The 24,632-nt window shown below is 41.8% G+C and overlaps 1 protein-coding gene across 5 annotated transcripts in view; it reads right to left on the minus strand.

Annotated features, from left to right (window-relative positions):
• Positions 1-6,770: 6,770 nt before the first annotated feature.
• HLTF (helicase like transcription factor) overlaps positions 6,771-24,632 on the minus strand; it is a 179,543-nt gene continuing 161,681 nt past the window's right edge. For all 5 annotated transcript variants that reach the window (XM_070405941.1, XM_070405940.1, XM_070405938.1 and 2 more), the window contains 2 exons: positions 19,705-19,785; positions 6,771-8,965 (listed from right to left, as the gene is read on the minus strand). In XM_070405941.1, the coding sequence (XP_070262042.1) occupies positions 8,813-8,965; positions 19,705-19,785 (234 nt within the window). In that variant the 3' untranslated portion in view covers positions 6,771-8,812. The remainder of the gene's footprint in view (positions 8,966-19,704; positions 19,786-24,632) is intronic.

Below are 24,632 nucleotides of genomic sequence, written 5' to 3' on the forward strand. Positions count from 1 at the left end.
CCCTGCTCTATGTGAGACGGGGTAGAGCCATACCTCCCCATCGGCCTTGCCCTGAGTGTGACAGGGTGTGGCACCTCAACTACCACCCCCCCCCCACGGGCCCTGCTCTGTGCATGACAGGGGGGAGCTCCCAAAACCCCTAATTGACACTGCTCTGTGCATGACAAGGGGGAGCTCCCCAAACCCCTGATGGGCCCTGCTCTGTGTGTGACAGGGGGCAACGCCCCAACCCCCTGATCGGCCCTCCTCTGTGCATGGCAGGGGGCAGCGCCCTAACCCCCTGATCGGCCCTGCTCTGTGCATGGCAGGGGGTCGCGCCGCAACTTCCCTATCGACCCTGCCTTGAGTGTGACAGAGGGCGGTGCCCCAACCCCCCAATCGGCCCTACCCTGAGCGTGACTAGGGGTGGCATCACAACCTCCCCATCCGCCCTGCTCTGTGCATGACAGGGGGCGGCGCCCCAACTCCCCAATCGGCCCTGCTCTGAGGCCAACCAGGGGCTGCAAGTAGGGATTGGGCCTGCCCTCTGCCACCCAGGAGCAGGCCTAAGCCAGCAGGTGATTATCTCCTGAGGGGTCCCAGACTGCGAGAGGGCACAGGATGGGCTGAGGGACCCCCTCTCCCCCCCGAGTGCACAAATTTTTGTGCACCGGGCCTCTAGTCTACACTAATAAAAGAGAAACATGGTAATTGGCGTAGGACCGCTACCCTTTTCATTGGCTAATCAGTGAGTATATGCAAATTAACTGTCAGCCAAGATGGCGGCGGCAGCCAGGCCGGGATCAGCGGAACCGAGAGGCCTCCCACCCCGGGATCAGAGCCGAGAGGCCTCCCGGCCCCGGGATCGGCGGAGCCGAGAGGCCTCCCGGCCCCGGCTTCAGCGGAGCCGAGAGGCCTCCCACCCCGGGATCGGAGCCGAGAGGCCTCCCGCCCCGGGATTGGAGCCGAGAGGCCTCCCGGCCCCGGGATCGGCGGAACCGAGAGGCCTCCCGCCCCGGGATCAGCGGAGCCGAGAGGCCTCCCGGCCCCGGGATCAGCGGAGCCGAGAGGCCTCCCGCCCCGGGATCAGAGCCGAGAGGCCTCCCGGCCCCGGGATCAGCGGAATCAATGGAGCCGAGAGGCCTCCCGGTCGCCTGGATCAGCAGAGCCGAGAGGCCTCCCGCCCTGGAATCAATGGAGTCGAGAGGACTCCGGCCCCAGGATCGGAGGAGCCAAGAGGCCTCCCGCCCCGGGATCAGAGCCGAGAGGCCTCCCGGCCCCGGGATCAGTGGAGCCGAGAGGCCTCCCGGCCCCAGGATCGGCGGAGCCGAGAGGCCTCCCGGCCCTGGCTTCAGCGGAGCCGAGAGGCCTCCCGCCCCGGGTTCAGCGGAGCCGAGAGGCCTCCCGCCCCTGAATCAATGGAGCCGAGAGGCCTCCCGCCCCGGGATCGGAGGAGCCGAGAGGCCTCCCCGCCCGGGATCGGAGGAGCCGAGAGGCCTCCCGCCCCGGGAGCAACGGAGTCGAGAGGCCTCCAGGCAGCCTGGATCAGCGGAGCCGAGAGGCCTCCAGCCCCGGGATCAGCAGAGCCTAATGGAAGCCCTGTGTGTTTATGCACCCTGGGGGTGCAGAGGTCCTGTCCTAGGCAGAGTCCTATGGCGAAAATTTCGACTCTGAGAAGCAGCCTACGGGCTGGAAGGCGGGTCCTCTGACTTCAATGCTGGAGAAGACCATTAAGCAGAAAACTAAAGAAACCGATTTTACATCATTTCCCAGGTGGAGAACAGTTGGCATATAAGCCCCTGACCAGTGCCCAGCCTCTCCTCTGTCAGTCTATCTCACTCTTAAGTACCATGTTCTTTGTTCTGTCTTAACTGCAACTCATTTTTAAACTAGATTGCTTTTAAAAGAAGACTAAATAAAGTTTCCCTTAAGTTATTTAGGTGGTGCTGGGGCTGCTGGGGCTGCTGGGGGCCTGATAGAAGACACAAACACGCAACGGGGGGCCTGTACCCAGCAGCCCCAAGGCCCACCACCTTGGTGCTGGGGCTGCTGGGGGTATCATAGACACAAACCCGCAGGCCCAGCTCCCAGCAGACCCAAGGCCTTCGTGGCAGAACTAAGGAGCAGCAAGCCAAGCCGTTGGAAGCAGCAAGCAGGTGGGCAGTAACAAGGGAGGGGTCCCGGACTGCAAGAGGGCACATGCTGGGCTAAGGGACCCCCCACCCATCCCCAGTGCATGAATTTCGTGCACCGGGCCTCTAGTATATATATAAAAGGCTAATATGCTAAATGTACAACTGTCTGACTGGTCGCTATGATGCGCACTGACCACCAGGGGGCAGATGCTCAATGCAGGTGCTGCCATGATGTGCCCACAGAGCAACACTTGGCTTCTCCCAAGTGGGACACAGGCCCGCCACCACCCCGGAGCGACAGCCCACCAAATTGCAGCCAGTGCTGCCAAGACCCCATGGTGCAAAATGTGGTCCACAGCCCGGCCCAGCTCGGAACTGGTCACTGTGGGTGCCGGGTAATAACATCACGTAGTAACACCCAGCTTCCTCTCCCTAGTTACAACTAGCCTCCTTGCAGTTTCTTTAGCCCAGGAACATGACTTGCTTTATATCCAGGGGCAAACATTTCACACTTTAACCAAATATCTGTGAAGTGTTTTCCTGTGCCTCATCTCATTTGATCCTCACAGAAGTCCTGGAGTAGATAGATAGGAGACTCGATGGAATCCTATTTTCTTTTCATTAACTGGAAAATGGAGATTTAGAAAGCTTAGAAACTTTACCTGACTGAAAAGAAGTAAGAAATGGTGGACCTTGAAAATGACTTCAGGTTTTCTCAAAATAATAGTCAAACACTGCTGCAATTAAATATTTTACCCTTTGTTTTCCCTGTGTGATCTACAATAATAATCTGCTTCATGCTGATATTTACTGCTGTGTGGCTGACAATTACCTGAAAGAGAAGTTGGGGTGCTTCATTGGGCTGGAAAAAGTTTAAATGAGCTACCTCAGAAAGCAGATCTAATTAAGCAGGTTTATTCTATATATATAAAAGGCTAAGTTGACTAGCGCATGCGTGATACATATAAAGCTCTCGCTGGCACCAATCACATGTGTGTGCTTTGATCTGTCATTGTTGATTGTGAATTTGATTGACACATCTATTATAGAGAAAGGGCGAATAGTGATATTAAAATATTTCTTCTAATTTCCTTTCAATGTGCTCGAATCTGTGCACCAGGCCACTAGTTATAATATAAAAGTAAATGGATAAGAAAATCCATGGGTAGAAATTAAGTTGTAAGTTTTGGCTTAGACGCTATTCAGTTTCACAACATATAGCAGATAGTTTCATTACAAAATGATGAGACATTGTAGGACCCTAACTCTTGTGTATATCAGCCTATGGTAAAATTGCTTGTCATGCTTCATTTGCTTAAAGTCACAGAACCCATCAACAATGTCAATTGACAATTCACTGTGTAACCCTTGTATCTTACACACCTTCACAGAATTATCCTGTTTTCAGTTGCTATATTGTACCAGAAGAGGCAAAGCTCCAATTGTACGACTATGCTATGATATCATGATGTGCTCAGGGTCAACACATCCTTTTAGGGGTAAGGGCTCCTTAATGTCTATACTAAGCAGCTCACTCTTTTCATATACTTATTCTGTGTTCACTTTTTTTGAGGTTTCTTTCATGATGTCCAGTCTATTATTTACCATTTCTCACTACTGTTTGCCTAGGACAAAAATAGGAAGAGTCAAACGTTTAATAATCTGGCCTTTGAATGAAGGCTAGTCCTTTTCTACTGAGTCAAGTACATAGATTTACTGAAGGCTAGTATGTAAGCTGGTCAGAACACTTTTGGCTCTGGATCCCAGTTGAGATGAACAGAAACCTAATCTTCAGGCAACTAATACTGCCTTACTGTTGTGGCCACCTAATATGCAATTTGAATAATTACCTGTATTTTGGGTCTCTCCATCTGAATCAGAAGAGATCACAAGATTAAAAGCCTTTTTTATGTTTGATAAATGATATCAAAGCAAATAGAGGGGATCAAACCTATTACTCAGTACTAATCTTTATATTTACTTACTATCTTTTGTTTCCTATTTTTTACATAGCATAAAACTACGGTGAAAAAGTTTATATAATTTCTTATTTTAAGTAGTCAGTCAAGGCTGTTACCTTTGGAATCAGAAACGATAACAAGTTTACCATAGAAGAAAGCATAATGTGCCTAAAAGTGCTAAGTTATGAGGCTGGAAAGTCACTGAACTAGGCCAACATTTCTTTTCCTCCCCTGATCCACTTTCATTAAGGTGAAATATTAACTTTTCCATGCAAAACTGTATAATTAATTATACTGCAAAATCATTTCCAGGGAGCCTAAAATACTTAGTAAGATGTGTAAAAAGGCAATAATAACTCAGATTACAACATACATTTGTAGATGTATTCTTATTTTTTTATCCTTGTGAACAATGGTAGACATAATATCCTTTTGCTGTAAGACAAGTATGCCTACACAAAGATCAGATCCATGTCTGGAGATCACCTCCATGTTTCATCAAGGTCTTTAATTCACAGACAATGAACGTGGATGTTTATCTTAATTCTCCTTACACTAATATCTGCAAGGCACATAAAACTCCTGCACTAGCCTGGCCAGTGTGGCTCAGTGGTTGAGCGTTGACTTATGTGAACTAGGAGGTCCCGGTTCAATTCCCAGTCAGGGCAATTTCCAGGTTGTGGGCTCGCCTCTCAGTGTAGGGTGTGCAGGAGGCAGCTGATCAATGATTTTCTGTCATCATTGATATTTCTATCTCTATCTCCCTCTCCTGCTCTGAAATCAACTACAACAATATATATATATATATATATATATATACCTATACATATATTTTAAAAAAGACTCCTGCAGTAGACCATTTCTCATGAAATATTTAATTTACCTTTTCTTTATCAACTGTTGTTACCAGTGCAAAACTTTTTTTTAAACCTACAATGTACCATTAGGGAATAACCCTTCCCTCCCTTAACAAAAGGGGTAAATTAGTGGATTCAGGAAGCTGTGTCCTGGTTAACTTTATCTGCCTTTATTTTTAATAAACTATAATGCTAAAAAGACAGCAGACTTAATGAAAACCTTCCTAAGACATTAGACCATTATCTCTGCTCTAGGAAATAGAACATATATTTAACAATATACCTCTTTGATGACTCTTTTTTTTTAAAAAATATATTTTATTGATTTTTTACAGAGAGAAAGGGAGAGAGATAGAGAGTCAGAAACATCGATGAGAGAGAAACATCGATCAGCTGCCTCCTGCACATCCCCCACTGGGGATGTGCCCCCAACCCAGGTACATGCCCCTGACCGGAATCGAACCCGGGACCCCTCAGTCCGCAGGCCGACGCTCCATCCACTGAGCCAAACTGGTTTCGGCCTCTTTGATGACTCTTAATATCACTTCTGATCACATTGAATACCCTCTTAAAATAGTCTAGACTGGGTTTCAAATGTGCCAAGACATGCCCTAGAATCTGTTTCATCTACCAGCTTAATAAGTCACTTTGACATCTGCTCAAAATGGGGAGGTCCCAGTGCAGCCTCGTTACTATAAAGTTTTGGATACCTGGTTCAAGTTAATGGAGGTGGCCTGTGCCACAGACATTAAATTATATATGTTATTAAAGTTATATTTTCATATGGAAATTAATTTATAAATTTAAAAGTAGAAATGGGTTTAAATTTGTCAGACCATTCTTGATCAGGAAGGTTGAGTAGGGAGAACAGAGAGAAAAAAATATCCCATTTTTACCATTAAAAGATCTGATTGGGAATAAGAAATCACACAAAAGGAGTAAATATATATATAAGGAGTAAATTATCATGGCTTTCTATAGAAGTCTGCTCCCCCTCATTACTACACAATAAGTGCAAATATATCAACATGAAAGAAAACATTATGCCTGCTTACAGGTTTCCAGGCCACTGGAAAGATGGCAGGGAAGCAGTCCTTCATAGCTACTAGTATTTTTAGCTTTTTTATTCAGAAGTACCACACAAACTAGGTACCAAATCCACAATGTAGAACATGTAAGAAATGTTACTATATACTCAATAATGAATTAAATGAGGGTAAGCTGTTATATTACATATTTTGCAAATATTTTAAAGTTAATATACTTAAAAACTTAAGGTTAAACATCTGAGTTCTTTTTAAGGAGCCAAACATAAAATTGTCTTCATAATTTTGGTGAATCTTCCAAATCCCAATGAATAGAACTGTGGCAAGTATGATAAATAAATAAATAAATATATATACCAATGTCTTTGGTGTCCCCTAACAGAAAACAGACACTGTTGGAGGATAATTTCATTGGTACTCACTGATAATAAACAGAAGATCATTTTCTTGATTAACTATTTCCAATCCTAGAGCTGTAATAGAGCAAAATCTATAATGCACTGTGTATTCTTTAGTAACACCACTATACATAGGTATTATCATAGGTAAAAAAATAATTAGAACCAATATTTTAGAATATCAAGACATTTAACATAAAGTTAAAAATTATATACACTGATTTCTAAGCAAGAAACTCAACTAATATAGTAATATAGACATCTTCATAGAAGTGTGATATTTATGAAAGATTAAATTTTCTTTAAAGAAAAAGTCATTAAAATTATGGCACTGAGGAAGCGAATAAAGTTTTGAAACTTTTATTGATTTTAGATTTAAAACAAAATTCAGTTTGAACCACAAGTGGGAATACAATGCCTTCAAGATACTTCTAAGGCTATTATTCTACATAATAATGAAACAATTAACAACATAGCATAATGTGAACTTTTCATTCCAGTGGTTTACATATTTTCTTAGGATGGATTAAACTTGTTTTTTTACTTAACACTATTTAATAGAACTATACAAAAATAGAAAGGTATTTTTAAATTACTCGCCAAATTTATTATGAATGTGTTTAAAAACACAAGTATGTAAATGTCTGGGTAAAGAAGCAAGCAGTCTTCACCTCTATAGTGAGCTTGCAAGACTTTACTTTTGTAAGCCAGAAGAGTTAGGCTGTATTGTTTTTTTGTTGGCTCCTTTTATATTTACTCTCTCTGAAGAACTGGTATATAGAGAATCCACTTACTGTATTTGATGAGATTTTGATCCACCCAATTTTTTGTGTAATGCTAGTCCCATAATGTAAAGAACTTCCCCATTGCTCCTTAATGCTAGTGTCCCTGTCCACTCTTGTCCCTGTAGAAAGGTCTGCTGATCCTTTTCATCAGCCCTACCTCACCTACTGCCAAAGAGAAAAGAAACTGGAAAAATTCTTGCAATCTAACCCACTGTTTCCTTGAAGCAAGAGACAGGACACAGGAAAGAGAGGACTTAGCTGTTAATAGATTTGGCATAAACCTCAGATGTGTGCCCCAGAACACAACATTGCCTCAATTTCCTATCTTTCAGTCAAGTCACTTCTAACACTACAAGTAAAATATAAGGTGTTCTCTAGTCTGGATCATCAAACATAAAGCTTCTCCTATTAGAGTAATTAATCTCTTCTTTCTTTGAATTAAAAAAAAAAGTTTCCCTTAAGGGAAAAACAACACTGATTGCCTAATCTGATTGCTGAATTATAGCTTATGTATTTTAAATGTGATTCAAAGAATCATCTAGAATTCTATGGTAACTACTGTGAGTTTGACTAACAGAAAAGTAACAGAAAGATGATAAATTCTGTAGATAGATGGAAGGATGAATTACTGAAGGTCCAAACACAAATTCTGATTCTAAACACAATAACAAAGACATTTTTCCTTTCAGGACTAAGATGTCTTTAAGAGTCAAAATTATTTTGGAGGTCATCCAGTCCAACTTCCACCTAGGTATTGTATCTCTCACATATAGCAGTCTTCTGAATTATAAAAATGTATAAAGTTATTTTTTAAAAAAACCTACATAAATAAAAGTTATCTATATATAGAAATATCTATTCAGCAATTCCATAATTTAAGTCAAATTGGGTAGAATTTGCTCCCTTTCACCCCCACAGACCATATTTACACACTAACACATCAAGTTACATTTAAGCAATGAATAGTACCTGACTAAAATGGAGAACACAGTACTCTAACACAGTCCCTAATCTTTTTCATGAACATAAAACTGCAAATCACTTATATGAATTATATCTCAATGAAACTGTAAAAAAAAAATTATAAGTAAATTACTAACTTGGACTTTGGTCTCTCATTTTAAGGTTTGGTTCTGGAATGCAAATATGGTCTTTGAAAGTCCAATAAAACCAATCTTTTCTATAGACTGTGTATATATGAATAGTTTACAAGGACTGTTGAATCCATTGCATCACAAACAGGAGGATTGATGGAAAACCAAATGTGTCCAACACAGAAAATAACTCTTTATTTGGTCAAAAGTATAAAAGGTTTTACCTTATTTGAAATATGAAAAAGCTGAGTACTTCCAAGATATATGAAAATACTCAGCAGAGATACTATGAAAACTTGAATAACAAAGTAACTTTTTTTCTCAAAAAAATTCTTTTAGGCCACAGTATATAACAGTACTTACTGCTATTTGAAATATCATTAAAATATAGGTTCATATATAGAAGAGATTATGTATCAGTAATACTACTTCACTGACAAAAAAACATGCCCCTTCTAGAAGATATATTCATGAGATCTCATTTCTAAAACTGTATTTTTCTCATTTCTAAAACAACTATATATCTGATCAAACCAATCTTACCAAAATCCCACAAATTATAAATCAATTAAAGTTTTAATTTCATTAATTTTAGCTTGTTTCACTTCACTGGCATTTGTTTTTTTTGTTCCAAAGGCTCCAGCTGCAAGTTCTCTCTTTGTATTTTGTATTTTCAGCATATTTTCTTCAACAGAGTCCTTCACAATAAACTTTAAAGGAAAAGAAAAAGGCAAATTGGTTAAATATTTGTTAGGTCACAATATTTAAAATCTTTAACATACAGATCTTATAACATAGAAACCCACACCTGAGACCTATATGTTCATGTTGACCAATGTCACCCCAATAAATTTAATTTAAAAAAATGAAAACTTGAGAATATGAAAATGTAGATCTACATTCTTGTAGTATTGTGTAGCTTTCAAAAATGGTCAATAAGCCCTAGACGATTTGGCTCAATGGATAAAGTGTCAGCCTGCGGACCGAAGGGACCCAGGTTCAATTGGGTCAAAGGCACATACCCTGATTGCAGGCTCCTTTCTTCCCAGCCTAGGCCTTGGTCAGGGTGTGCTGGAAGCAACCAATCCATGTGTTTCTCTCACATCAATATTTCTCTCTGTCTTTCTCTCTCTCTTGTCTACTCTCTCTAAAAATCAATGGAAAAATATCCTCAGGTGAGGATTTAAAAAAACAACAGGTCAATAATAACCTATTAGAAACTATTTAGTTCCACCTTTTACCTGAATATACAGTGAGCATATTTAGAACATCTTACCTAATAATAGACAAACATGTAAATTGACCGTCCCTCAGCTATACACACCAGCCAATCAGGAGAGTATGCAAATTAACCCAACAAAGATGGCGGTTAATTTGCATACATAGGTGCGAAGTGGAGGAGCGAAGACTGAAGGCTCTGGCCAGAGCCACAAAGACTGAAGGCTCCAGCCAGATCGAAGGCCTGGGTCCCGGGTGCCAGAGGAAAACCAGTGCCGGCAGCCAGGGGAAGGGAAGGCCTATTGCACGAATCTCTTCGTGCAACTGGCCTCTAGTAATATAATAACTAGAGATGAGATTGCATTCCCTTATCACTCGATATGGTTTTCTGATACAAAGAATATGGCCATAAAGATATGTTACATCTTAAAACCCCATCATCAAATAAGACAGCACACACAAAAAACAAACTTTAAAGGCAGCTCTGTAAGTGGAATAATAGCAAAAATGTATCATTATATTTTAAAAGCTAAATGATATTTTCTCAGAAATGCAAGAATGAGCCTTTATCTGGTATAATTCATAACATGAAAAAATTAAAGAAAAGTGAATATCTCAACAGATGCTTAAAAAACACTTGATAAAATTCAACATTTATTCCTGATAAAAGAAAATCCACATTTACCTAGAAATAAATGTCCTCAACCACATTAAGGGCATCTACTAGAAACTTCCCCAAAACAACATATTTCATATAAAACAAAAGCATTTCCAACAGAGACAGAAACAAGTCAAAAATTGTTACTATCACTACTGCTGTCCAACACTATTAGATGTTCTGGTTACTGTAATAACTAAAGTTGTTATGTATTGAGATACATAAAAAAATTTTAATGATGTGAATGTACTTAGGAGATACCACCTAAGTTCCTGTATAGGAACACTCTTTATTAAAAAGATAGTTATCAAGATATCAAATTAATCATAAATTCAATAAATCCCAAACAAGATTTCTTAAATGAGATTTGGTAACCTAAACCCAAAGTGCAATTTAGGAGTAATAGTAATAACCAATAAAATATTCACAATGAAGGATAATGTGAGCACTTTGCCCCACTATCTGTCAAAATACCTATTTATATAAAGAGTCAGGGTCTGTAACATCCAAAACGACCAAAGGGATGACTGAATGCCAGGCTGTGCATGCAGCAGGCTCAGGTGGGCGCAAACAGGTGAGTGGGCTGAACTGCTGACCTCTTGGAGAGAGAGAGGCGGGGCTGATCAGCAGCTGCCGTGGGTGCTGGTGAGGCCCAGAGAGAGAAGCAGGGTCTGATCTGCAGCCTCTGTGGCAGCTGCTGATCAGCCCTTGCCTCTCTCTCTAGGCCTTGCCAGCAGCTACGCCTCTCTCTCGCTCTTCGAGAGGTCATGAGTTCAGCCAGCTTGCCAGCAGCCTGGGGTGGTTGCTGATCAGCCCCACCTCTCTGATTAGACCTGAGATAGGCCTGGAAACGCTGACTGGCATAGAAACTGACCAATCAGAACAAAATCTGGGTGAAGTGCGAGGAGCCAATGGCTGCCTAGGAGGCGGAGCTTTTGACGCTGACTGGCATAGAAACTGACCAATCAGAACCTAATTTGGATGAACTGCAAAGGCAGAATGAGGGCTGACGAGGGGTTTTAAGGGCAACAGCTGTTTGGTGTAAGGTGTAAGAAAGTGGTTCAATTTTTTAAAAATATATTTTATTGATTTTTTACAGAGAGGAAGGGAAGGGAGAGAGATAGAGAGTTAGAAACATCGATGAGAGAGAAACATCGATCAGCTGCCTCCTGCACATCTCCCACTGGGGATGTGCCCGCAACCCAGGTACATGCCCTTGACCGGAATCGAACCCGGGACCCTTGAGTCCGCAGGCCGACGCTCTATCCACTGAGCCAAACCGGTTTCAGCAAGTGGTTCAATTTTTTAATAACCGGTTTGGCAGTATAGTGCATATGGCTGGCTATCAGTCCAGATATAGGGATTATGTGTTTTTGTCTGCCAAGAGCATCTCCTCCTGCTGAAAAAGGCTTTTCCCCCCACTTAAGCAATCCTATCCTATATAATCTATCTATACTAATAAAAGGGTAATATGCTAATTAGACCGGGTCGACTGGTCATCTTCCGGATGTCCGACTTCCTTCTGGACAAAGCCATGGTGGTGGGGGCTGAGGCAGAGGTAGTTGGGGGCGAGATCAGGCAGGCAGGGGAGGGCAGTTGGGGGTGAGCTCAGGCCGGCAGGGGAGGGCAGTTGGAGGCAACCAGGGGGGCAGAGGCAGTTAGGGGCGATCAGTCAGGCAGGCAGAGGGGTCAGTGGTTCTCAACCTTCCTAATGCCGCGACCCTTTAATACAGTTCTTCATGTTGTGGTGACCCCAACCATAAAATTAATTTTGTTGCTACTTCATAACTGTAATTTTGCTACTGTTATGAATCGTAATGTAAATATCTGATATGCTATATGTCTTTTCCGATGGTCGCGACCCATAGGTTGAGAACCGCTGATTAGGGGCAATCAGGCAGGCAGGTAGGTGAGTGGTTAGGAGCCAGTGGTCCCAGATTGCATGAGGGATGTCCGATTGGAGAGGGTGCAGGCTGAGCTGAGGGAACGCCCCCACCCCCCCATGCAGAAATATCGTGCACCGGGTCACTAGTTCTATATAAAACCATAGTAATTATACCAGTAATATTGTCCCAGCAATAGGATAAAAAGATCAATGGCCCAAGCTGGTTTGGCTCAGTGGATAGAGCATCAGCCTGCAGACTGAAGGGTCTCGGTTTCAATTCTGGTCAAGGGTACATGCCTGGGTTGCGGGCTCGATCCCCAATAGGGGGGGCGTGCAGGAGGCAGCCAATTGATGATTCTCTTTCATCATTGATATTTCTACCCCTCTCTCCCTCTCCCTTCCTCTCTGAAATCAATGAGAAAAAAAAAAGAGAGAGAGAGGGAGATCAATGGAACAGAAGAGAGTCCATAAGAGACCCATGTAGTATGTATGATAAAAGTGAAATTTCAAATCAAAAGAAAAAAAAGGATGGGCTTTTCAAAATAAATGATAATGAAGCAAATGAGTCTTCATTTGAAAAAAGAATAAAATTAGAATCATATCATTAATCATAAATAAAAAACAATATTTCAAACAAATCAGAGGTAAATGTTAAGAGATTCAGTTTTAAAATTTGAAAATAAAGCCTTCTGTTCTAATTAAGACCTTAAAGTCTGGACGATATAAAGAAAGAGGCTGACATGTTTTAATCATAAAAATTTTAAGACTTTCTCATGACAAAAAAAAAAAAAACCACTTAAAGTTCAAAGATAAGCAAAAGTCTGGGATAAATCATGTTCAATATATATAACAAAACATTTAAAATCAGAATGTATGAAGAAATTTTTTTATACTATAAAACTGTATTTGTACTTTTTGAAAACTAGGCAAAAGATATAAACAAGCAAGTCACAGAAAAAATATTAACAAACAACAGATATGTGAAATATCCTCAAGGTCTTAGGTAAATGCAAATTAAAGGGTACTTTTTTGACCATCGCATAAGAATAAATTTACATAATTCTCATATATCATAAAGTCTACTTTGAAAACAACATGAAAGTTATCTAATAAAAATAATAATTCCATAATTCTATTTCTTAATGTATCTTGAAGAAATATTTGTATATATGCACAGATGCATTTAATATAATGCTCATTATGGCACTGTTTTTATTAGCAAATAAATGGGACTGGTTAAAGAAATTATGATGTATCTATATGTAGGCATTAAAAAGAATGGGTTTGTAGAGTAGTCAAATTCAGAGATAGGAAGTAGAAGGGTGATTGCCAGGGGGGGAATAGGAAGGAATCATGAGTTAGGTTTAATGGGTATAGAGTCTCAGTGTGAGATGAAAAAGTTCTAAAGATGGATGGTGATTATGACTGCAACAATAATGTGAATGTACTCACTACCACTGAATTGACACTTAAAAATACTTTTTAATATTTTAAATGCTACATTATGTATATCTTACCACAACAGAAAACAAAAGAATAGTTTTGATCTAAATGTACAAATAGGAAAGTCTCCAATATATACTGTTAAGGGGGAAGATAGCATGTTGCAAAATAATAAAGTATGATCCCAGAAAAATGTTTTAATTTATTTTTATTGTTGAGAGTATTACAGATGCCCCCCATTTCCCCACCTTGTGCCCTCCTTCATCCGGCTCCCACTCTAGAGGTATACGTTAAGTATGAATGTATGTAAATATAGAGAAAGGGATTTGAATAGCATATGTTAAACCATTGGTGGTGGTTTCCTCTGAAAAGAATAAAAATGATATTCATTTTTTGCCTGAGCTAAAAATATGTTTCATATTTGAAATGTGAAAAAGCTGAGTACTTACAAGATATATGAAAATACTCAGCAGAGATACTATGAAAACTTGAATAACAAAGTAACAAACCAGCTAGGGTCATTGATCTCTTTATATCCTATTCCCGGGATAATATTACTGGTATAATTACTATGGTCTTATATAGTATATTTTGACAGTTTTTATATAGTATATATTTTAACCCAGAGGGAGATCGTCCCTGCAGAGGCTGCTGTGAGGAGCAAGAGGACCCAGCCCCACACCAGACCCCCACCCAGGGCCCCAGAGCTGGGAAGAAAAGTCCCCGTAACTTCGGGCTGTAAAAACCAGTTGGAATTGTAGCAGGGGGACATGGAGGCTGCCAGAGACACAGGTGTCCCTCTTAAAGAGCCAGGTACAAATTTACGCAGATTTGCTTCCTCTGAGCTCCAGTGCTAGGAAGCGTTGAGGGACCCAGAAGCATATGGGGAGGAACTGGATTGTCTGGCATGGGGCAGGAACTCGGAGATGGCTTTCAGGGGTCATTGTTCCTATGCCTAGACCTCCCCTGCCCCAGGGGTGATTGGCTTGGCAACCATATCCCGGAGTCCCCATAAACCTGGAGCACATGTGTTTGCTCTGCCCAGGTGATTCACTGAGACCCCACCCCATCCAATTTGCAGCTCCACCCAAGCTGTTTGCAGCAGCCTTTACATATGAATGTTCTGTCCTGGTTTAGGCTTCAGGCTTTCCTAAAATCTTTCAAACAAGCTACAGGTGGTGTCAGCATGGCCCATACCTATCAGTAAAAGGCCCATGACCTGGCACTGGCACCAGCGTCAGCCTGCCTTGGTTCAAAGCTGGGTCTCACCTGGGCACTTCCAAATCCAATACAAATAGGAGAAGTCTGCATATCTCTCTGCTGCTCCTGCCAGGTGGCCCCAAGCAGTGGCTGACTTTGCACCTTCCTGCAGACCCAAGAGCCAGTGTACCTGGTGGACAGCTTCAGACCATACCAGATTACAGCTCTACACATCCACAATCAACACACTCAAGGGCAGACTGAGTGAGCACCATAGTCCCACTGAAGCAAGTCCTGCTCCATAGGGTTTTATCATGCACAGCAGCTCTTCCACTGTAGTTGCAACTGGTCCTCACAGCCAACTGGCCTTGAGGTCAATTCCTCCCAGTGACGCCAACAGCAATCAAGCCTCGACTACAACAAGACTCTACACACAAGCCACAAAGGGGTGCACCTAGAGTGCCCAGCTCAGGAGACTGGGAGGCTGAGCCACTGAGCCCTACGGGATACCTACTACACAAGGCCACTCTACCAACTCCAGGAGACATAGCAGCTCTACCCAATACATAGAAACAAACACAGGGAACTGGCAAAAATGCAGAGACAAAGAAACATGTCACAAATGAAAGAAATGGACAAAAGCAAACTAATGGATACAGAGTTCAAAACCACGGATATAAGATTATTCAATTTTTGGCATGAGAATGCCAAAGATAGAAAACGATCAGTCAGAAATTAAGCATACATGAACTAAAATAACGAATAATTTACAGGAATTCAATAGTAGAGAATTCCGAGAATCAAATTAATGATTTGAAATTTGAGGAAGCAAAAAACACACAATCAGAAGAGCAAAAAGAGAAAAGAATACAAAAATATGAAGACAGTGTAAGGAGTCTCTGCGACAACTTCAAGCCTACCAATAGTCGCATTATGGGGGTGCAGAAGGAAAAAAGAGAGAGTAAGAGATTGAAAACCTATTTTAAGAAATAATGAGAGAAAACTTCCACTACCTGGTGAAAGAAATAGACTTACAAGTCTTTTTTTTTTTTTTTAAATATATTTTATTGATTTTTTACAGAGAGGAAGGGAAGGGAGAGAGATAGAGAGTTAGAAACATCGATGAGAGAGAAACATCGATCAGCTGCCTCCTGCACATCTCCTACTGGGGATGTGCCCGCAACCCAGGTACATGCCCTTGACCGGAATCGAACTTGGGACCTTTCAGTCCGCAGGCCAATGCTCTATCCACTGAGTCAAACCGGTTTTGGCTAGACTTACAAGTCTTATATGAATATACACATTACCTATGGACATAGACAGGAAGCACAGAGTCCCAAATAAGAGGAACCCAAAAAGGAACACACCAAGACACATCATAATTAAAAAGCCAAAGGTTAAAGACAAAGAATCTTAAAAGCAGCAAGAGAAAAGCAGTTAGTTACCTACAAGGGGGCACCCATACAACTGTCAGCTGATTTATCAACAGAAACTATGCAGGCCAGAAGGGAGTGGCAAAAAATATTCAAAGTGATGGATAGCACGGACCTATACCCAAGATTACTCTACCCAACAAAGCTATCATTTAGGGGGAGAAGCCAAGATGGCGGCATAGGTAAACACCTGAAATTGATGCCTCGCACAACCACTTAAAAAATACAACTAAAAGACAAAACGGACATCATCCAAAACCACAGGAAGGCTGGCTGGGTGGAAATTCTACAATTAGAAGGAAAGAGAAAAGCACACTGAGACTCAGAGGAGGTGCTGAAGTAAAGTGCAGAGGTACAGAGGCGAGTGCGTGGAAAGGGCTGGCAACTGAGGACGTGGTTGTCTTTTTCAATTAGGAGGGAGACACAAGCTCCCAACAGCCCTGAACTCCAGTTCCGGGTGAGTCTCTGGGGACCCAACTGTCTGGCATCGGGCAGAACTCGAGGGCGGCTTTCTCTCAGAGGTGCTTGCAGCAATTACCGCAGGACACTGAGACCCGGGACCTCTTAAGGGCAGGGCTGATGATCAGCCATAGCTGTTTGCTCCGCCCTGTTGATTCCCTGAGACCCCACCACACCCAAGCTGTGTACAGAGGCTTTTGCATATGAATGGCCTGGCCCTTTGCAATCTAAAATTACCTAACAAGCTGCAGCTGGGTCAGAGAGACCCAGAACATCCAAAAGAAGGCCCAAAGCCCCACAGCAGCTTTCATTTCTTCACAGCTGGGCCTCATCTGGGCACCTCCAAATCCCAAACAAAGAAGAGGAATCTGCAGACCTCTCCGTAGCTCCTGCTGGGTAGCCTCAGGCAGAGGCTAAATTAGCACCTCCTTAGAGATCCAAGTGCTAGTGTACCCCGTGGTCAGAGTGGGACCATCCAAATTACAACTTGTCAGATCCATAAGAGACACACTCAGCGGGCAGACTCAGTGAGCACCAAAGCCCCACTGAAGCAAGTCCTGCCCCAGAAGGATGTCTCCAGCTCAGAAGTCCTCCCACTGCAGACACAGCTGATTCTCACAGCCAATTGGCCTGGAGGTCAATTCCTCCCAGTAATACCAACTACAATCAAGGCTTAACTACAACAAGACTGTGCACAAAGCCCACAAAGGGGTGCACCAAGAGTGTCCACCTCAGGTAATTGGGGAGGCTGAGCCACTGGGACCTATAGGACACCTAGCACACAAAGCCACTCTATCAACACAGGGAAGCATAAAAAATGCGGAAACAAAGAAACAGGTCACAAATGACAGGAATGGAGGAAAGCAAACTCCTGGATATAGAGTTCAAAACCACGGTTATAAGGTTTTTCAAGAATTTTCTAGAAACCGTCGATAAATTTAGTAAGACCCTCAATAAGTCTAGTGAGACCCTCGAGGATATAAAAAAGGACCAACTAGAAATTAAGCATATACTGACTGAAATAAAGAATATTATACAGAGATCCAACAGCAGACTAGAGGATCATAAGAATCAAGTCAAAGATTTGAAGTACAAAGAAGTAAAAAACACTCAACCGGAAAAGCAAAAAGAAAAAAGAATCCAAAAATATGAAGATAGTGCAAGGAGCCTCTGGGACAACTTCAAGCATACCAACATCCAAATTATGGGGGTGCCAGAAGAAGAGAGAGAGCAATATACTGAAAACCTATTTGAAGAAATAATGACACAAAACTTCCCCTACCTGGTGAAAAAAATAGACTTACAAGTCCAGGAAGTGCAGAGAACCCTAAACAAAAGGAATCCAAAAAGGACCACACCAAGACACATCATAATTAAAATGCCAAGAGCAAAAGACAAAGAGAGAATCTTAAAAGCAGCAAGAGAAAAACAGTTAGTTATCTACAAGGGAGTACCCATATGACTGTCAGCTGATTTCTCAACAGAAAGTATGCAGGCCAGAAGGGAGTGGCAAGAAATATTCAAAGTGATGAATGCCAAGAACCTACAACCAAGATTACTTTACCCAGCAAAGCTATCATTCAGAATTGAAGGTCAGATAAAGAGCTTGACAGATAAGGAAAAGCTAAAGGAGTTCATCATCACCAAACCAGTATTATATGAAATGCTGAAAGATATTCTTTAAGAAGAGGAAGAAGAAGAAAAAGGTAAAGATACAAATTATGAACAACAAATAGATATCTATCAACAAGTGAATCTAAAAATCAAGTAAATAAAAAATCTGATGAACAGAATAAACTGGTGAATATAATAGAATCAGGGGCATAGAACGGGAATGGACGGACAATTCTCAGGGGGAAAGGGGCATGGGGGGTGCCAGAAGAGACTGGACAAAAATCGTACACCTATGGATGAGGACAGTGGGGGGGTAAGGGCAGAGGGTGGGTGGGAACTGGGTGGAGGGGAGATATGGGGGGAAAAAAGAGGAACAACTGTAATAATCTGAACAATAAAGATTAAAAAAAAGCTATCATTTAGAATTGAAGGTCAGATAAAGAGCTTCACAGATAAGAAAAAGCTAAAGGAGTTCATCACCACCAAACCAGTATTACATGAAATGTTGAAGGGTATTCTTTAAGAAGAGAAGGAAAAAGAGGAGGAGGAGGAGGAGGAGGAGGAGGAGGAGGAAGAGGAGGAGGAAGAAGAAGAAGAAGAAGAAGAAGAAGAAGAAGAAGAAGAAGGAAAATATGAACAATAAAATGGCAATAAATACATTTCTATCAACAATTGAATCTAAACATCAAAATAAATAAGAAATCTAATGAACAGTATAAAGTGGTGAATAAAATAGAATCAGAGGCATGGAAATGAAACAGAATGATGATTTTCAGAGGGAAGAGTGTGGGGGGTGGAAAGAGATTAAACAAAGATCTTATATGCATATATGCATTACCTACGGACATAGATTAGTGGTTGGCAAACCGAGGCTTGCGAGCCACATGCGGCTCTTTGGCCCCTTGAGTGTGGCTCTTCCACAAAATACCACGTGTGGGCACGCATATTTAGTGTGATTGAAACTTCGTGGCCTATGTGCAGAAGTTGGTTTTCAGCCTGGGCGAGTCTATTTTGAAGAAGTGGCGTTAGAAGAAGTGGGTGTGGACATATATAGAGGATGAATGAAAGGAGATAGATGAAACAAGTATACAAGTGTGGATGGGAGAGTTGGAAGGGGTCGACCTCAGCGAGCGTACCTCAATCAGATTGAGGACGTTTTTAGCAAAGGCCAGCTTAGGAGTACCCTAATTAAGTTAGTAACAATGTACCTACCTATATAGTTTAAGTTTAAAAATTTTGGCTCTCAAAAGAAATTTCAATCATTGTACTGTTGATATTTGGCTCTGTTGACTAATGAGTTTGCCGACCACTGACATAGACAATAGGGTGGCAAACACCTGGGGTGGGGCGGGAACCGGGTGGAGGGGAAAAAGAGGGGCATCTATAATACTCTCAATAATAAAGATTAAAAAAAAATTTTTAAATACATATACAAATGTGTATATTTATATATTTTTAAATTTTAAATAATCATGCATTATTTGTATAACTTGGAAACCCTTAAAACTTAATTTTAAGATAAATGGCTTCAAAACTCACTTTTGTGATGATGACTTCTTGCTTCTGGCCAAGTCTATGGCATCTGTCAAAGCACTGATCTTCAGCAGCTGGATTCCAGGCCTAATAAACAGAACATGAACTGCTTTATTTCAGTATTCATTCACCATTTCCCCCCATATTTTTAACCTTCATCCAAGGATATGTTTTCATTAATTTTAAAGAAGGTAGAGGAGGAGAGAGAGAAACATTAATGTGAGAGAGAAGCACCGATGTCCCCACCACCACCCCAGTATGCACCATGACCAGGGATCAAACACACAACCTGAGTATGTGCCCTGACCAGGAATCAAACCTGCAATCTTTGGTGTACAAGATGATGCTCCAACCAATTGAGCCACAAATACTGACATTATAAATACTGTGGGACAAAGAATCCACACTCCCCACCTGGCTGGCATGGCTCAGTGGTTGAGCTTCAACTTATGAACCAGGAGGTCACGGTTCAAATCCTGGTCAGGGCACGTGCCCAGGTTGCCATTTTGATCCCTATGTGGAGCATGCAGGAGGCAGTCAATCGATGATTCTCATCATTGATATTTCTCTCTCTCTCTTCCTCTCTGAAATCAATAAAAATATATTTTTAAAAATCTACACTCCCCTCAGACTTCCAAACACTACTTTGATAGGCAAGTACTCTCCCCAATCGTTTCACCCCAGTACTTCTAGTATTTAACGCAGGGCCTGATACAAAGAAAGCACACAGTGTAAATGATTGTTGATTAATCACATAATATTTTCTAATTTTCCCCCCATTCTAAAGTAGATCTATGTCTGCTTAACAGAGAGAAAAAAAGTTTACATATCCTTTTAAATAACTTAATTTGTATCAGAAAAGAGGTAATAGGGTCCACTTATGAAAAATTTTTTTCTCCTTTTGCTGGTCTTTGGTGGTTTTTTTTTTCACTTTCCTCCACTCATTAAAAAAACAAAAAAGATTTCAGGAATAATCAAAAGTCCAAAAAATTCAGATTTTATTGATGCAATTTTCTGTATCTATATTTGAAATCAGTTTGACTTCAAAACTGAACTAAAAAAGTAACATTAGCTCTAACATAAGAATTATCACAGAAACTGTCTTATGGTGAAGAATAAAACAGTGAATCAATTAAAAAGGAAGAATAACTGAAAAGATACAAAGTTCTGCAGTCTATAAAGATAGGGAGGGGAAGAAAATGGCAGCCAAATAGGCAGACATGTCATGCACCTTCGCCCAGGGCCAGACTGAAAAAAGCAACTAAATTGGAGAACATCCACCCAGAATTATCAAATTAGAAACAGCTGAGAAGAAAATTTTCAATAAGGAAGGGCAGAGGATGCCTGGAGAATGGTAGGAGTGGGGATCTGTGGTAGAGAGGGATGTCTGACCTCTGTGCCGAGAAGGTGAGGTGGAGGCTGCATTGCACCAAAGCAGCGTCACCTTAGCAACAGGCATAATACCCAATTGTGAAAAAGTAAAAACCCCAGGGCTGCTAGTGCCTGGGGAATTTACCTGGGATCACAGTCACAGGGAGCTGCGCCCCAAAAGACAGCCTGAAAAGCAACCCAAGTGGTTCAGTGCCATGGGGAGAGAAACCCACAGTTATGTGGTTGTTTTGCTTTTGTTTTGTTTTGTCTTTACTTTTATTTGCTAAACCCAGATTATAGGACTTTTCACTTAAAAAAACTCACGCTAGGCTCTGGTGCAGGGAGAGGTATGGATTTGTAGAGCCCGAGGAGAGGCAGGGTAGTGAGACCCGGCCAGACTCTTCCTAATGCTCTAAACCAGCGGTTCTCAACCTGTGGGTCGAGACCCCTTTGGGGGTCGAACGACCCTTTCACAGGGGTCGCCTAAGACCATCGGAAAACACTTATATAATTACATATTGTTTACAGTAGCAAAATTACAGTTATGAAGTAGCAACGAAAATAATTTTATGGTTGGGGGTCACAACATGAGAAACTGTATTAAAGAGTTGAGAACCACTGCAAACCCAAGTGCCCATTCCTCCCCAGAAGAGCTAGCCCTTCCCAGTGGTCTCAAGGTAGGGAATATAGCCTAGCCTGCCACATCCTGCCTTCATTCTGAGCTATACAAAGGAAACAAAGGCTCTGAATAGCCCCAAAGAGCCCTCAGTGGCTGGGTTGGAAGAGGCCAACAGTGCACCCCAATGTTCTGGGAACCAGACTAATAAAAACACCAGGCTGCCAGCCAAACCCACTGGTCTCCATACAAGGATCTCTGACCAACAAAGGCCAGAGCTATATTTTGGGCCACTCTTGGAGGAGTGGCCCTGGGTCAGGAAAAATACATCCATCTGATCCCCAGATTGAGAAACAGCACCAACCCCACTTAAGCGCTGACAGAAACAGATGCTTGAGTAATTAAGATTGAAAGCTGGCAGACAGGCAAAGCATGTAGATTGGTACCACCTGCTTGCAATCAATGCCTGTGGAGATAGACACAAGCAGAGGAGCTGTGGATAGCTTGGAGGTTCAACATGGTGCTAATCGCCAAAGACAGTGACTGACAGTGGTCAGGAACTAACTACCTAACAGGAAGCCCAGAATTGGCAGAAAGAAGAGTAGGGTCCTAATGGGGCATTAAAACACAGCTAAAGCGAATGACACCACATTTTTAAACCTTTGTGGTCCAATTTTATTTTTGGAATTCAAACAGTCTGGTCCAAATTAATTGACGGGATTGAATGTTGAACCGGTTTGCGGTGTTGACCTCAGCCTCGACGTTGGACCTGCTCCTAGCGCCTGGTCTGTCGAGTCAGCCTCGACGTTGGACCGAAAAGGGTTAATATTTTTTAAAAATTTTGAATTTCTTTAGTATTATGTATTTATTTTATTTTTTAATTGTTATTTTATTTTATTTATTTTTGCTTTTCTTCCTCGCTTCTCCCTTTTTCATCCTGTTTTTCTTCTACTTTCCCCACTTTAGCTTTTACCTTTTCTTTCTTTTTACCACTTGTTAGAAAGTAATTTTCTTTATCTGCTTTACTGATGTGTTATTATTATTGTAGTCTCGTTGGCTTATTCATATATCTAATCTCCTCTTCCCTGCTCCTACTCCATTTCCCCTTCTCTTTTCTGTTTTTTAACCACTCAATATTATTTCCCCTCTTCTCTCTTGCTCCTTTCTCCTACTAATTTTTTAAATTAGTTTCACTTCCTAAATTCAGGCCTATCTGCTCTCTCCTCTATTCTCCTTTTCAAAAATTAAAAAATAAATACATATTTTTTCTTCTTATCCATTCTTTTTCCTCCTCAATATTAAACAGTGGTTCTTCCCCTATTCATCCAACTCCTTAACCTTTTTTCTGTATCTAAGCTCTGCCTCTACAGATTCTGACCCCACTTCTGGGTGTGTTTTGTTTGTGCTTTTGAGTTTATTTGTTTGTTTTGTTGTGTTGTCTCTCCATATTCTTTCCTTTTTTTCTTTTTCTTCTTCTTTTTTTTTCTTTTCTTGTGATCTTTTTTGCTCTCTTTTCTCTCTCCTAATTCTCTTTTCTCTGGTGGCCACTCCTATTGGGGTTATAGGTGTCTTGTGTAAAGTGTTCTGTTCCTTTTGTGTCATGTCTTATGTTTTATTTTGTGCTGTTCAGTCAGCACCTCCATAATGGTTGGCACGACATGGTAGAGAGCGAGCCACATAACCAGACACCCAGAGAGGGGACTCCATCCACGAATGAGACAATAACACTCAAGACACAAATATAAGACGAGAACTAATATATTCCAAGTAAGGGCCATCCCTAGATTGCCCATCCCAAAAGACTGGAAAGACTGCACCACTAAGTCCTACAAAACATCTATTGTATAAGACAAACTCAAAAAATCTAGGTGGCATAGAAGTTTGATCTGATATGTAGAAATAATCACAAAGAAACAACAAATATGGGGAGACAAAGAAATAAACCACATTCAAAAGAAAAGGAAGAATCAACAGAAAAAAAAAATAAATGAAATGGAGCCAAGCTATTTGTCAGAGAAAGAATTAAGAGCAATGGTTATAAGGACACTGAAAAGGATGAAAGACAAATTCAATAACGTGTAAGAATCAAGGGGAAATGAAGAGAGACTCCACCAAGATGGTGGCATAGGTAAACACCGGAGACTGCTGCCGCAAACAACCACTTCAAAAATACAACTAAAAGACGGAACGGACATCACCCAGAACCACAGGAAGGCTGGCTGAGGAGAGACCCTTCAACTAGGAGGAAAGACAACAGCATACCCAGGCTCAGAGGAGGCGCAGTGTGGAAAATTTAAAGGTGCGGAGGTGCGCGCGCAAAGTGGGCTGGTGGCTGAGGGCGCGGTTGTCGTTTTCAATCAGGAGGGAGTCTCAGACTCTGAGCTCCAGATCCGGGCGAGTCTCTAGGGACTCAGACTCAAACGGGAGAAGCGGGATTGTCTAGCATCAGTTGGAACGTGAGGGCAGCTTTCTCTCCGAGGTTTGCAGCGGTTGCCGGGGTTCTGAGAAGCAGAGCCTCTGGGAACGGGACTGAGAGCAGCCATAACTGCTCCCTCCGCCCACCCTGTTGATCCCGCCCTGCCCAAGCCCTGCACAGAGCCATTTGCCAGATCACCTCAGGCAAAGGCTAGATTAGCACCTCCCCAGAGGACAGAAATTTTCCCACAGCTGATTCTCACAGCCAGTCGGCCTGGTGGTCAAATCCCTCTAGTATTAACTACAACAATCAAGGCTTAACTAGAACAAGACTGTGCACAAAGACCACAAGGGGGTGCACCAAGAAAGCATAAAAAATGCGGAGACAAAAAAACATGACAGAAATGGAGGATATAGAGCTAAATAACGCAATTTTGAGGGCTTGCAATAAACTTGTGGAGAGCCTCACAAAAACTAATGAGACCCTCGATGCTATGATAAAGAAACAACTAGAAATTAAGCATACACGGAC

The sequence above is a fragment of the Myotis yumanensis genome, unplaced genomic scaffold (genome assembly GCF_028538775.1).
Source record: "Myotis yumanensis isolate MYYU_CA2020_CCGP unplaced genomic scaffold, mMyoYum1.0.hap1 SCAF_2, whole genome shotgun sequence".
Classification (NCBI taxonomy): Eukaryota; Metazoa; Chordata; class Mammalia; order Chiroptera; family Vespertilionidae; genus Myotis; species Myotis yumanensis.